Raw genomic sequence first — 13,858 nt, 5'->3', positions numbered from 1 at the left:
AACTCCTCCGTCGGCGCACGATGCGCCAGGAGGGGTGAGCGGCGAGCCAGGGCGGCACGCACGGGGGCGGGCGGGCGCTCTGCCCGCCTCCCTCGGCCCGGCCCGGCCCGGCGCCGCCTGCGCCGCTCTCTGCCGCCGGCCGGTGCCTGTGCGGCGGCTCCCTGCAGGGGGCGCTGTGCGACTCGGCCCGCCGCCGGCGGCCTCTCTTGGCTGGGGCGGGCGGCGGCTCGTTGGCAGGGGGCGGATCGTATGGCGGCGCCGCTCCGCCTGGGCCGCGCTGCGCGCCTGCTGCCGGCTGCCGCTACGGTCCTAGCCCCAGCCCCGCGGCCGCCTCCGCGCCTCGCTTCATCTTCCTCCTCCTCCTCCTGTTCTTCTTCTTCCCGCCTCTCTCCGCTGCCGCCCGCCATGCAGGCCTTCCAGTACCCCGAGGTGTACCGCGATGAGACCGCCGTGAGTACGGCACTGGCCGGTGTGTGGCGGCCGCCGGGCCCGGCCGCGGGGGCAGCCTCTCTCGGCAGCCCCTGCGGTGCTGCGACGAGCTGCCTTGGGGAGGGGGGGGTTTGGGGCTTTCTCGGCTTTCAGGTTTAAAAGGTCTCGGGTTTTTAGCGTCTGTGGGCCGTGGCGGCTGCTGGGGGCTTGTTAAAATCAGGGTTTGTGGCCTCTGGGCCGGTGCCTGAGGGCACGTCCCGCGTGTGCGAGGCCAGCGCCGCCGGCCGAGCTGAGCCGAGAGCCGGGCCGGGGCCGCGGGGCGGCCGGCGGGGGCTGGTCTCACGGCCGTGCCGAGCCGGGAGCCCAAATCCCGGAACTGTAGTACCGCCGCGTGTTTCGGGGACATCCAGGCCTCCAGCTGGGCTGGAGTAGCACGCAGAGGAACAAGGACTCTATTTTTGTGTGATGGCACATCTGTAAAATAGTCCCTCTCCTTGTGTTCCCACAGTAACTTGATAGGCAAGGGTTACGGTCTAAGTTTAGCTAAAATGGGTTCAGTTTTCTTCTCCTTCCGAAAGGATTGTGCTTTAGGCGCCAGCCCAGGTATTATTTACAGAACTAACATCGCTTTTAAACCAAAACGTTTGCCGATGTGAGTGAACACCGGAAAAACTTAAGTATTATTTTCATAGTTGAGCAAAAGACTGAACTATGCAACTCCTAACGGTAGGTATCTAGTCTTATTTTGTATACTGGAGGAAGGAAGCTGGTAAATTCAACCACGTGGGTTAGGGTTTTTTTTAAGTTTATATATGTATTTTACTTGCATGTTTGTGAGCAGCAGTAGTAGGTAGGGCTAAACCAGAGACGATTAATTGCATAACTCGAAACTACATTTTGGGTGCATCCAGCGATTGGGGTTTGTGATTTGACTTGAACACCTGGATTTGGGGGAGGGTTTGGGTTGTTTGGGGTTTTTTTAGGGGTTTTGATTTGTTGTTGGGGTTTTTTTTTTATTACTTATCGGTCTTGTGGAAGGAATTTATGTTCATGTTCTGCATTTCTCTGGTGCTCTGTGTTTTTTCTGAGGACAGCTCTGCTGCCTTGGTGCCATCACCAAAGAATGGCAATACTAACAACTCACTTGGGAGCAAGTTGTTGCTTTTCGCTTCCTTTGCTTCTTAGCACTGTATGCTTTTGTGAAATTCCAAATACCCTTCACCTTGATGACTAGCATTCCTTGATGACTAGAGTTTGCTTGTGTGCATGTCTTTTTTTAAAGTGTTGTCTTTTATAAATTTAGGTCTTGGATTACCATGGCTGTAAAATAAGTGACCCATACTGCTGGCTTGAAGATCCTGATAGTGAACAGACAAAGGTAACGTTTCTTTGTACAGGAATGGTGTTTTGACATGGTTCTCTTTTATAGACTAGGTTCATGGGTATTCTGTTTTTGAAGGACCTGCCAATACTTTCTGAGAACTTACATAGTGAATGTAGGTGTAGTTCATGTGATATCTTACGACACCAACAGCAATGCCATTATTTTGTACATTTGTGTTAATGGGGGAAAGACTGGAACACTTAGTATACTCTAGATCACAGAATTTGGAAAACAAAGGCCTTGTTTATCTTGCACCCATTTTTCTTAGACAATTTGAATGCTCAAGGTGGTGTTGTCACACTGAAGAGAAACACTCTGATTTTAAAGCACTTCATCCACTGTCCTAAGTACATCTAAAGTTGCCATAATGAAATAGTTAGGAGAAGATAGAAAACTCCATTGGTTTGCTTTCTTTGTACAGTGACAAAGTGTGTGAATGTATCTTTTTTTTTTCCTTTTTTTTGAAATCCTTTTTTTAAAAGAAAATAATGAAACATTTTCCTCCTGAAGTTATGCATTCTTAGTGGTTTTATTACAGATTGCAGATGTTGCAGTGTTTTCAGCCTGAAGTCTGGTGTAGCTAGACTGTGCTGCTGGAACTGGTCTTTTGCTGAGGAAGAATACTCAAGAATAATAAGTATGGCTGTGATACAGTTCCTCATGGCATAGGGAGTTGCAGGGGTGGTGGCCAGAAAGTGGTAGGTGGCAGTGTGGAGGGGTTTCCTCTGTAATGGCTAATAACTTTGTGATAAATGTAGTTCCGGATCTAAAACACTGGCGTCTGTCTAGTATGTGTGATTGTGTCAGGAAGATGGAGGGCAGGATCTCCGTTTAAAAATGTCCTGCAAGGTGGCTTTCCATTAGTGAGATTCCTTCCAGGTTCTCTCGTGTATGTGCTTCCATAATACATTTTGATGAGCTAGAGATTGGTTGACTAGAATTTATTGTAACTGTCAAGAGCAAGATAAAATATGTACAGTTAGGATCCTATTCCCTACTTAGAAATGTGACAGCAAATATATAAACTCAGGTAGATTAAAAACGTTCATTTGAGACCAGGTTTTAGTGAAAAACTCCACCATGGATGTTAACACTGAAAATTAGATATTTAGTAAGTTGTGAGTATTTTAATTTTTTGATTCTGGCATCCTTAAGAAACAGTACACACAGGATAGCTTTGTGCCAGATTCAGAGGGATATATGTGTGGGGAGGTATGGTTATGTCTGTCTTTTATAGAGACCTTACAAATACCTATTAAAGTGGTTTTCGGGATCCAGTGGAAGAGTTGGGATTGAGAAAATGCCAAGACCTGACTTTTTGTGTCCCTGTGTTCTTGCCACATACTGTGAACAGGTTGGGTGAGAATGGTTGGAGGAGGCTGAATCTCATTCTCCAGAGGTTGTAGTTTATATAGGAGGCAAAAAAAAGATTGTGGGATTATAACGTCCTTGTAAAAATGCAGCAGCCCAGACACAAGATGTCACACTGGTGGAATGAAAATAATGTTAAATCTTACTTGCCTACACTCTGAAAAAACACACACCTTGTCAGAATTTTTCAGTGCAGCAGTAGTATGGAGCAAATAGTGAATAGAGTTCCTGTGTGTATAAGTACGTGAGTATGACATCTTTTTCTGAAATTCCGGGAGTTACTGAACAAAGGGAATTATTTTGTTGTTCTACCTCTGTCATAGAAGAGGTCAGAAAAAAATAATTTTGAAGTGCTAAACTCCTTTCATCTACTTTATCACTCACTTTGTGCCCTGCAGCAGAGGTTGCTGACGGGCACTCTTTCTTGCTAGCTTTTCCTAATAGTTTTATCTCCAAGTTCTTGAGATAGTTTGGAGAACTCCTGCAGAATAGCCGTTCTGCACCTACCAGGTCAAAGAATAACCAGATGCTGGTATAGAGGCAATTGAATGACATGCAGGCTTCAGAGAGAATTTGGAGCATGCTTTGTAAACTTCTCAAGCCTTCAGGTTGCTGACCTTGAGACCTATGTGCTTCCCATTCTTCCTCCAAGTTGCTCTCTTTATGCATGCCTAAATGTCCCAAACCTCCATTTGTTTTGAGGAAAAATAAAAATATCCTGTGTACACCTGCAACAATAGGATACCTTTACTTTTCTACATATTAAGTACAGAACTAGAAGAAGAATTCCTTGGTCATCCATGCTTATCTGTATGAAAGAGTCCCTATTTGATTCCTGTTTACAACACACTTGTTTGATTTGAGTATGTATAACAGTGAAAATTCTGGTTTATGCCAAGAGTGAAGACTGAACGTCATTCATTTATTAAGTTAGGAATCTTTTCTCATATGCAAACAGTCACAATTATTTGGTGTGTGCCATCGAATAAATAAACATATATGTTGGAATTCTTCTTTTCTAGACTGAGCAGAAATACTCATGTCAAGCATTGGTGTGGTCACAAAAAATAAATGGGTAGGCCTCACTTTGTTTCTGTGTTGATGTGAGTCAGTGAAACATCAAGTTTACTATTTCTTGAAGCATGGCGAGAGAAGCACAGGCAAGTGAGATGATTGTTTTTAACGCTGGAATTTTTGTGGTAGTTTCACCTGATGTCCACTGTAGGGTTAACAGGACTGGGACTGAAAAAAATTACCCACAACAGCTGTGAGTATAAAGAATTGTGCTACTTTTTCCTGTGGCTAGTCCAAATGATCTTGTGGGCTCTGATAGTTAGCAGCTTACAAACAAGTGAACATAGAAGGGTGGGACTTTTTTGATTGGCTTAATCAGTTCTTTTTGCAATGAGAGTAGAGTGCAGATGGTCCTGTGTCTGATCCACTGTAGTTTGCAGGTTTACATTAAGTCAGGTGGTTCTGTGGTTTCTCTCTGCTCTCACTCCCCTTCTTGTGCTGACCTGAGTGCTTCTGTTCCCCCCCATGCCTGGGTATAGCCATCGCAAGGTGGTGTTCTGGGAGGGGGAGGCCTTTGGCAGATTCGTTTTCTGTTGGCACACACGCTTAATTTAGGTCATTCCAAGGCCACGTGATAGTTGGAACTAAGATGGTTCAAGAATGGGATCTTTCCTTTTCTAGCAGCCCACAGCCTACTTTTAATTAGGTGAAAGTCAAATAGGTCTAGAAATTTTTCAGCCAGGTCACCAAGATGATCTTATTCCATACGCAGTGTATATATCTGCTATAAAAAGGAGGTTATTGAAATCTGCAGGTGTCTTAAGCAGGACTGTTTCTTGTCAGGTGCACAGTCTTAGAGCTGATTAAGACAATCATCAAGCCACATCCTCAGTCTCTTGTGGAAAAGCTGTTGTTCAAGAAGTATGTGCTTCGGTGTTCATGATCTATGTGCTTTACTATATCGCTGTTTTCCCTGTGTGTGCTTGGTTGGAGTAGTCACGCACAGCTGTAAGCAAACAAAACTCCCTTGTCCAATATGTAAATAAAAACTTTGCTCAGTACTGAAGTAAATGCTAAGAGGTGAGCCACCAGAAGTCTGCTTAGTTTTACCTTGTAATACTTAAAGGTATGTGCCTTCTTGTAGGAGTTGCACTGAACTACCTTTTACTGAGAAGATATATATGAAGATTTTGGGGGTAACTATTAAACTGTAAATACTTTACAGGTTAATAACAAAGACTGCTAATATTAAAACAATTTCTATCTTAAGACTTCTCCTTGGAAGGCATACTGTGAGTGGAAATCATTATCTTGAGAGAATAGCTTAGTGACATGTGGAAAGCTGATAGGTTGTAACAATGCATGGTTAAAAAATTTTGGGGTTTTAGATGAAATTTCATGGGGTTTTTTAAAAAACAGTTGGCCTGGTCAAGTAATGGCCAAACACTTCAGCATTGAGTAGAACATCTGTACTCTTAGAACAACACTTCAGAAATTCTTTTGCTTTCCAGATACCATAAGCATATGCCTCACTCAGACCCTTATTCTATCCTTTCTTCTGCTAGCAAATTCTGTTCTGGTTCAAACCTTGTGATAGGTTGTCAGGTGCAGGTTTATACAGGTAAAATAAGAATCTTTCTCTGTAGGCTCATGAAGATGTATAGAGTTAGGTCAGTGTGGTGGATGGAGTTGTTTACTGTGAGAGTTTCTGCTGACATCTGTTCCTGTACTTTACCTAGAGCAATATTTCAATTATGTATTGCTTTTTGAACATGAGTGCAACCTTGTGCTCAAAAGCGTAAGAATAGACAGTTTCCAAACTGGACTAGTGGACTCGATGGAAGTCTTTCAAAAATTCCTACCTCCTTTTTCAGATAGCAATGGCATTCTCTTTTACAAATAGTCTTGGAATCTTTGGTGCATACTAAGTGGAAATGGGAAAAATATATTAAGTTCCTCTAAAAGCAAAATTACTAGTGATTCTGTTGTGAGCGCAATAGTTAATATGTAAGCATGCTCTTGTGCAGTGAATGTTTGTGAAGAAAAGTTTGTGTCTCCTCTTTGAATATCGGTAATGAAAGCAGATGTGGTAAGGTCTGACTGCAGTTAAAAATGGTAATGCAGGGTCCCTTGCAGCAAGGTTACCATTTTGGTTGAGTTACTGATAGATGAAACAAAGATGTGGGCCAGTTTGTGTCCACTAAATGCAACTGAAAAAAGCTTTTGCCCGTCCAGTACAATGGATTGTTTTATACGTGTTTTATAAGACATCTTTTCTCTGAAATGTCACAGCACTTTGAATAGTTAGTTTGTTTGTGTAGCATGTGGTGTCTAGATTTTTGTGTATGTGGTCTTTGAAATTCATGTGTTTGCATTTAGAGAAATTCAGATACACATAATTCTTGGGTAGATTTGATTAAGTTCTGTCATGATCTGATGGGAGGGAACAATTACAGCAGTACTGTATGGGAGCTGCATGCCATTTTGACTTACCACTGGGATGTGCTGTGCTGCCGTGCTGGGTGCTAAAGCTGTCTGTGCCAGTATGATCCTCAAAGGGAGAACAGAAGCAAAAATTGGCCTTCCCTTGACAATGCATTCACCTTTTTCCTTTTTCTCGGGATCGCTTCCTGACTTGATCCTTGCTGGTACATAGAGTCCAATTTTGAGTAAAGGTTCAGAAGTCATCACTGTTAGCCATCTGTATCTTTTCTTATCTGTTCTTTTTCAGTGCTGTAGTGCTTGCTTTCTTGTGTCGTCTTTGAGTGGTGACTTGTGTGTAACCAGCCCACGTGTTTTTAAACTAATACGTTTCAGTACTTAGCCAAGTGCTATTAGGGCATTACTAATTCTGCACTCACATGTTTAAAGCTTATCAGTTCCTCTATGCTTTGTTAGGCATGAACAAATACCTCTCAAGTGGAGCTTGACCATAATTAATGCACTTTCTCCTCTACCTTTTGGCCTGACAAGTCTCTGAAAACAGCTGGGCATGTAATGCAGCTCTTGACTGTGCACTGCTGTGGCAGTGAGGCAAATGGGAGGGAGAGTGTCTCTCTGTTTGCCCCATGTGTTCACTTCTCACCACGTGAAATGTCTGTAAAATGCTACCAGAAGAGTTTTATGTTCTATTCTTTCCTTTTTCTCACCTGAAGAATTAAATGAGTAAACACTGAGAGCATTTTGTAAATGTGTGACAGGTACTCTGTACAGCAGTTGGCTTTTCTGAAGAACTGTGAAACACAAGTTGTGGAATATGGATTGTAGCCCTGCTGTTCCTGTGGGTCATGCCCTGTGGTGAAGTGTAGTTCAGATGTTAACATGTGTTGATCTGTTTGCTGCATGATAGATTCAGGACAGGTAGAAACAATAGCCTCTTTCAAAGCAACTGGGAAAGAGACCTGTGTAAGCAAGAGGTGAGTGGACAGGGTTTCAGGCTGGAGGCAAGAGGCTGGGGTCCGAGAGTGATACAGCAGCCATCATTGTGACATCTGGCTGTGAATTACAGTCTCACGCGCAGTGTCCTGTCCTTCCTACTCCATGTTAGAGACAGAAAAGCATGTATGTCTGCTTCTTAGCAGCTGTGGTTCACCTTGAGACACTTAGGTATTAATTTAATGTTAATGTACTGTACTATAAATAGGGATGGTGAAACACCAGCAGAGCACCAGTTTTTCTATGCATGCCATGGGAGCAGCAGCCTCTAACAAACAGCTGGAGTGGTAATGGTTTTGGCCACTGTCATTAAGTGTTTGTAGTGGGGAGGTGGTGTGTTTTAAAGAAACCAGACTCCTCAAAATTCTCTTCTCAGAAATTAGGCATGCTTGCCTTTTGTAACTAAGAACTCTCTGTGGACAGTACTTTGGCCTTTCAAAGAAATACTGGCTGGGATTAATCCTGTGTGATATGTTAATAGGATGAACAGATGGTGCACATGATGTTTTGTATCATCTTCCAGCCCTTCACAGCCCCTGAAATGATAGTGCTGTCTGTGAGCAAAAGGGACTCTGTTTGTTATCTATTTCCTAATTTTTTTATCATAGAGTATTGGAGTATTGTATATTTGTGGTGAAGTAAGGGAAAATGGTATTTCCTATGTATATACTGTAAGTTAGCTTTTTTATGCCATTTCGGCAAATATAAGGAGGGTTTTTAAAAGCATGAGGTTTGGAGTTTGTTTTTAGAGGAGAATTACATGAATCTGGCTTCTCCTTGGCTGAACCACTGGTTACCCCAGTGCATGCCCTGAAGAGATGTTATTCAAGATAAAAGATCAGTCAGGCTTATTACAGTATTGTGACATAATGCAAATAAGTAAGACCCTTCAGGTGTGACACTACACAACCTATATGGGGGGGGAAAGATGTCTGTGATGCATTGCTTAAGAAAATAGTGTTTCCTGTAGGAAACATGTATTTCTCCTTGAGTTCATGTCTTTTTTGGGGGGTATTGTTTTCTTTCAGGCATTTGTGGAGGCTCAGAACAAGCTTACAGTACCCTTTCTCGAGCAGTGTCCTGTCAGAGGACTGTTCAAAGAACGAATGACTGAACTCTACGATTATCCTAAGTACAGCTGCCACTTCAAGAAAGGAAAAAGGTATGCGAGGAATGTCTTTGGTGATGAATGTGAAGCAAGTCAAAAGCAACTACTAGTTAGGAAAACAAATTATAAATTATGTTTGTATTTATTCCTTTATAGTTGGGAAGTAGGAAAAGTAAATCAATGTTAATACATATGGTTGCATGATGCAGAGCATAAGGTGCTTGACTCTCCAGTTCCCAGTCATATTGTTTTCTTGTTGTTTTGTCTTTTATTTTTATAGGAAGATTTGTGAGTGTCGATAGACAACTTTGTAGAATAACTGTTGTAGAAGTAAAAGTTTGAGGAATTCCTTTCAAGGTTGGTCACTGTCAGTATAGTTAAAGGCACCTCATCCTGAAAACAGCACAAGTCTGTCATGTGCATGTTGTTCTAAATATTTACTGAAATACTGCTCTTGGGTTGGTCATACTTAGAGCAACTGGTAGGATTTTTGTGTAGTCATAGCCAGTGAAAAGCAGTGGGAATTCCCTTGTGAAAAACAGCTCCCGTATCTGCAGGGGATAGGGAAAAAATAATTTGGAGGACTTAAGGCAACTGATGCAAAAAGATCTTCTAAGAGATAAAGAAATCCTGCTATATTCCAGTACCTAGCCTATTTACATCCCTGTTTCATTCCTGTGGCTAGATAAAGAGATGGTGCTTCTGTAGTTTACCCAAGGTCTGGAGACTGCGGCTGCTACTCAATTTTATGTGACCTCTTTCAGAAACACTAGCAATCTCCTAGAGTAAGAAAGTAAAGGGATGAAACTGCTAGTTAACTTAGTAACATCTAAAGATTGTTTTAGCAGTTGAAAAAGAGGTAGTGCAAACAATCGGCCATTTTCTTAATCATAGGCAACGCAAATAGTCTTTTTCAGTATTTTCAATTTGTTTGATCCTTGTTGAGTGGGCACTCAGATATGCCAGGTGTGTTTTCACTGTCATCCACAGGAAAGAGCAGAAGATGTGTCATTGCCTTAAGATTTCTGCACAGATATTGATGGGAGATCTGCTGCTCTTTAGTTACCTGTTCTATGCTGTCAGGAGGGTGTGGATACTTGTTACTAAGGAAGGGAAAGTCTGTACTGTGTGGGCTTTTATGAAAGTATATTGTGGGTAGTGAACCCAAGCTGATGCTGATTTAACTTGTTGCTGATGTGGCACTTGTCAATGTATAGAGGTGTGAGGTTTAAGCCCAGAAGCAGTGGAACTGTTCAGGGCAGTGCTGCACCCGGGGAAGTAAGCCTTGTTGAGCGAGTCAGGCAAAGCTTATTAGTTTGTATGTGATGCTCGTGCAGATGTAGCTATGCTGAATCTGATTCTGGAGCAGGCCTGGTCAGTGACTGCTCTGGATTTGCTGATGCATTCTCCCTGTGCAGTGCAAACATGCCTGAGTGTGGTTATCTTCAATGCTGATAAAGCTTGATGTTTCAGAAGTGCTCATGGCAGTGATGAATATAGTCTCCACTAGAGATAGAGTCTTAATTTGATGCAGCTGACTGTCCACCAGGAAGAACATTTATGCCAGGAGCTTAATGTGCTTTAACTTACGACAGTACTTTGATTTTAATAGATGTCTTTTAAGTTTTTCTGAGCATTACTCTGTGTCTCGGAACATGCTGAACTTAAGTCACAGTGGTTTAAAAATCATACCAAAACGCCATATATTATGGTGTTTGAGGAGATCAAAAGGGCTCTATCGAGTAACAGTAAGGGGCAGGAGGAGGAACTATTCTATTTGAAGAACTATCTTAACTTCCCATGACACTTAGAAATTCTTAAATTTAATTACTCCAGTTTTCTGCTGAAGAATAGCTGCTAAAGGACAGTGTCTCAAGACCTGTTCTGTAGAATCTGCAGAAGGCAAGAGTGCCCAGGGAGGTGCTGTGACTGTCGCATAGTTTGACCTTTGCTTCCCAGCTTATTGCCCAGCATTGCAGAGGTGAAATTGGCTAGAAATTGCATGATCAAATGGAAAATAATGTATCTTTTTCTTCTATTCCTTTGAATCTTTCAACTTTGTCACTCTCTGAACATTATTGTTAGTATTTCAACCTATTGTTCAGATCGTTAGCCAGGCCTTTGAGTATAGTTCTTCCTTCTGGGCTTACCAGGTTCCCATGCTTGTATCCAAGTACTGGACAGTCTTGGGAAATACATGAACTTATGTTTAGGTTTGAACATTACCCCATAAATTCCCCTGTTCCCCCAGGTGAAGCTTCTATTTGATTTGTTAAGTCATGGGTTTGTGTGGTAAAAGTCAGAAGTTCTATGAAAGAAGAAGAGTGTAGGTACCTATGAATTGCATAGAAGAGAGTTATTTAATTTCTTTGAGCTCTGTAGTGTCTTATGATGTGAAGAGTATCCCTCACTAAAGAGAATTCTGTAAATCTCTGTTCCTACAACTTTTTAAAAACATTGGAAAATACAGATGAAACAATTTCAGTTCTGTTTCATTTGAACATCTGTCTGCCACCTGATACAGATTGAAAGCAGCAATATGGATGACAAAGCTTAGAATATAGGGGATGGGAATCTGTGCCTATACTTGTAACAGAGAAACACTAAGGCTGCCAGAGCTGTTTAACATACAGTCATGTAGATTTATAGTATACTTCGCTTTGTTTGGAATGCACCTTGGCAAATGCAGCTTCTATTTTTAAAAGATGTTTTGGATGCATCCTGCAGTCTCTTCACATTGGGATGAGAGACCTCTAATTTTTAGAGGCCTAGAAATTGGTATCTGGACTTCCTCTCTGCTAAGAGGGAGAGAAAGGCACCTACAGAGGATGGTTAAATCCCTGGCAGCCACAGAGGAAGCCATGATTCCTACTCTGCTGTGAAGCTTGTGTTTCCCTTATATATTTACCTGTCTTTTATTCACTTAATGACAATCTCATACAAGTTTTGCTTGCTTGCCTAACTGAAAATCTGAGTTCTTCCTACTTATTTTTCCCTCTTGCATTCTTTTAGGTATTTTCACTTCTACAATACAGGACTCCAGAACCAGCGAGTTTTATATGTACAAGACTCCTTGGATGCAGATGCCAAAGTTTTTCTTGATCCAAATAAGCTTTCCGATGATGGCACTGTGGCTTTACGAGGTTAGTGAGACAGCAGTTCCTGCTGAATGAGTCTGGGTCTTCAGCAGAAGTTGGAAATGGTTTCCAGTTCTTCACCTATAAAAGTATGGCTAGAGTGGCTTGTTTTAATCAAAGTAGTCACAATAGCCATATGTGGATTTGTATTTTGTTTCAGAAGAACACTTCTAAATCTACACTGTATTCATGATTGACTTGATTCAGTTTCTCATTGTCTTTTTTCACAACTCTGTAACAGGTTTCCACTGAAATATGAACAGATCTTGAGGGTGTCCATAGCAGAGAAAAAAAGTTCATGTATTTATACTAATTCTCTTAAAATTGTGTTTTGCATCTTTAATACAAGCCAGTAAGTTCAAGTAAGAGACTGTGAAGGAATGTAGCATTAACTTTTATGAAAATCAAAAAATTACTTGTGTTCACCAGGGCTTTAACTTGTGTTAGCTGTCCATTTTCCCACTCCCTGCTGGCTTATTGTAGGAGCAAGCCTCTTAGACCTGGAAGTCCTTTAAGTCTGTTCAAGGCCAGTTAATAAAAACAGAGGACAAAATTAGTGGATGCTTCTTTAAGTGAGACCTAGTTGAAGAGAATCAATATGTTGGGGTTTTTTTAGTGAGAAGTCCTGCCTTAAACTGTGGATATAAGGAATTGGGTTCATATAATATTTCTGTATTTCTAAAAAGCTTATGACAAAGTCTCTTTCCAAATGCAGTTAGAGAAACAACAGTCGTGGAACAACAGGGGTCAACTCTTGGTGTTGATAAATAATTGATTTAAAGGCAGAGACAGGAATAACTGATCATCTGTCAAAGTGGAAATTGCCAGTAGAGTTCTCTCAAGGACTATGCTAGGACTTGCACTGTTCAGTATGTACATATATATTAGAAAAAGGAATGAGCAGTAAGGTAGAGTTTGGTGACAATACAAAGTTATTCCAGGTAAAGGCTGAAGAATGACTGAAGAGCTGCAGGAAGACCTTAGCGATAGTGAGTGGGCAATAAATTAACAGGCAAAAGTCTCTGTGCAGATACATTAAGTGATGCACAGGGAACAAACAATCCTAACTTCATTTGTAGAGGAATGGATGGAATGGACGCTGAGCTGATCATGACCACTTGGGAACAATTTTTAGGCTGTAATAGATAGTTCCATGAATATGTCAGCCTGGTTCTTGGTAGCAGCCAAACAAGCACATCAAATATCAAAAATGATTAAGAAGGAAACAGAGAACAAAAAAGAAAATGACGTTACATTAGCAACCCAGGGGTTTATAGAGTAGCATCAAATACGAAATATAGTTCTAGTCCCTTTGGCTCAAAAGGGGCTCTGAAATATGGTTCAGAGAAGGGCAGTAGGAACAATCAAGGGTATGGAGCAAAGGTCAGAAACAATTGAGTATGTCCAGATCAATCAGCTTGGAAAAGGGACAGTTTAGTAGGGATGTAATAGAGGTCTAGAGAATCATTTGTGGCATGCAGTAGCATGGAGAGAGTGAATAGGGATTGGTTAGTCATAATTTTTCTATTACAAGAATGAGGGGATATCAGTTGAACACAGTGGGAGTAGAATCCAAAGCAAGCAAAAGGGGATGGTTCATGCCCCAACAAGTAGATTTGTAGACCCCTTACCAATTGATATTGGCGGTGCAGAAAACTTACAATGAGTTTAAAGGCAAGCTGGGCAAGGTCAAGGAAGAGGGAAGCATTGACGATTATTAATCAACTACTTCATGGAAAAGAAGTCCCCTAAGCTAAAAATGGTCAGAGGCTGTACAGATATTTGAGGGAAGTATTACATGTGCTTGCACTGTTCCTTTGTAGGCATCTTATTGTGGTTATTCCTGAGGATAGCTGGGAGAAATCTTGTTCTGAATCAGAATGGCTGCTCTTATGTTCTTAAGGGGGAGAATATGTTAGGGTGGCACAGTAGTGCCTCTCAAACCTATGATTTCTATGAAATGCAACTTTTTTTGTGCTT

General features: G+C 41.7%; 1 protein-coding gene across 2 annotated transcripts in view; it reads left to right on the top strand.

Annotated features, from left to right (window-relative positions):
• Positions 1-218: 218 nt before the first annotated feature.
• The window catches only part of PREP (prolyl endopeptidase), a 115,139-nt gene continuing 101,499 nt past the window's right edge, over positions 219-13,858 (top strand). For both annotated transcript variants that reach the window (XM_074862199.1, XM_074862200.1), the window contains exons 1-4: positions 219-450; positions 1,733-1,807; positions 8,662-8,795; positions 11,754-11,884. In XM_074862199.1, the coding sequence (XP_074718300.1) occupies positions 250-450; positions 1,733-1,807; positions 8,662-8,795; positions 11,754-11,884 (541 nt within the window). In that variant the 5' untranslated portion in view covers positions 219-249. The remainder of the gene's footprint in view (positions 451-1,732; positions 1,808-8,661; positions 8,796-11,753; positions 11,885-13,858) is intronic.

The sequence above is a fragment of the Strix uralensis genome, chromosome 3 (genome assembly GCF_047716275.1).
Source record: "Strix uralensis isolate ZFMK-TIS-50842 chromosome 3, bStrUra1, whole genome shotgun sequence".
NCBI lineage: Eukaryota > Metazoa > Chordata > Aves > Strigiformes > Strigidae > Strix > Strix uralensis.
Note: the sequence above shows the minus strand (reverse complement) of the source record. Positions and strands in the feature narration are given on the sequence as shown.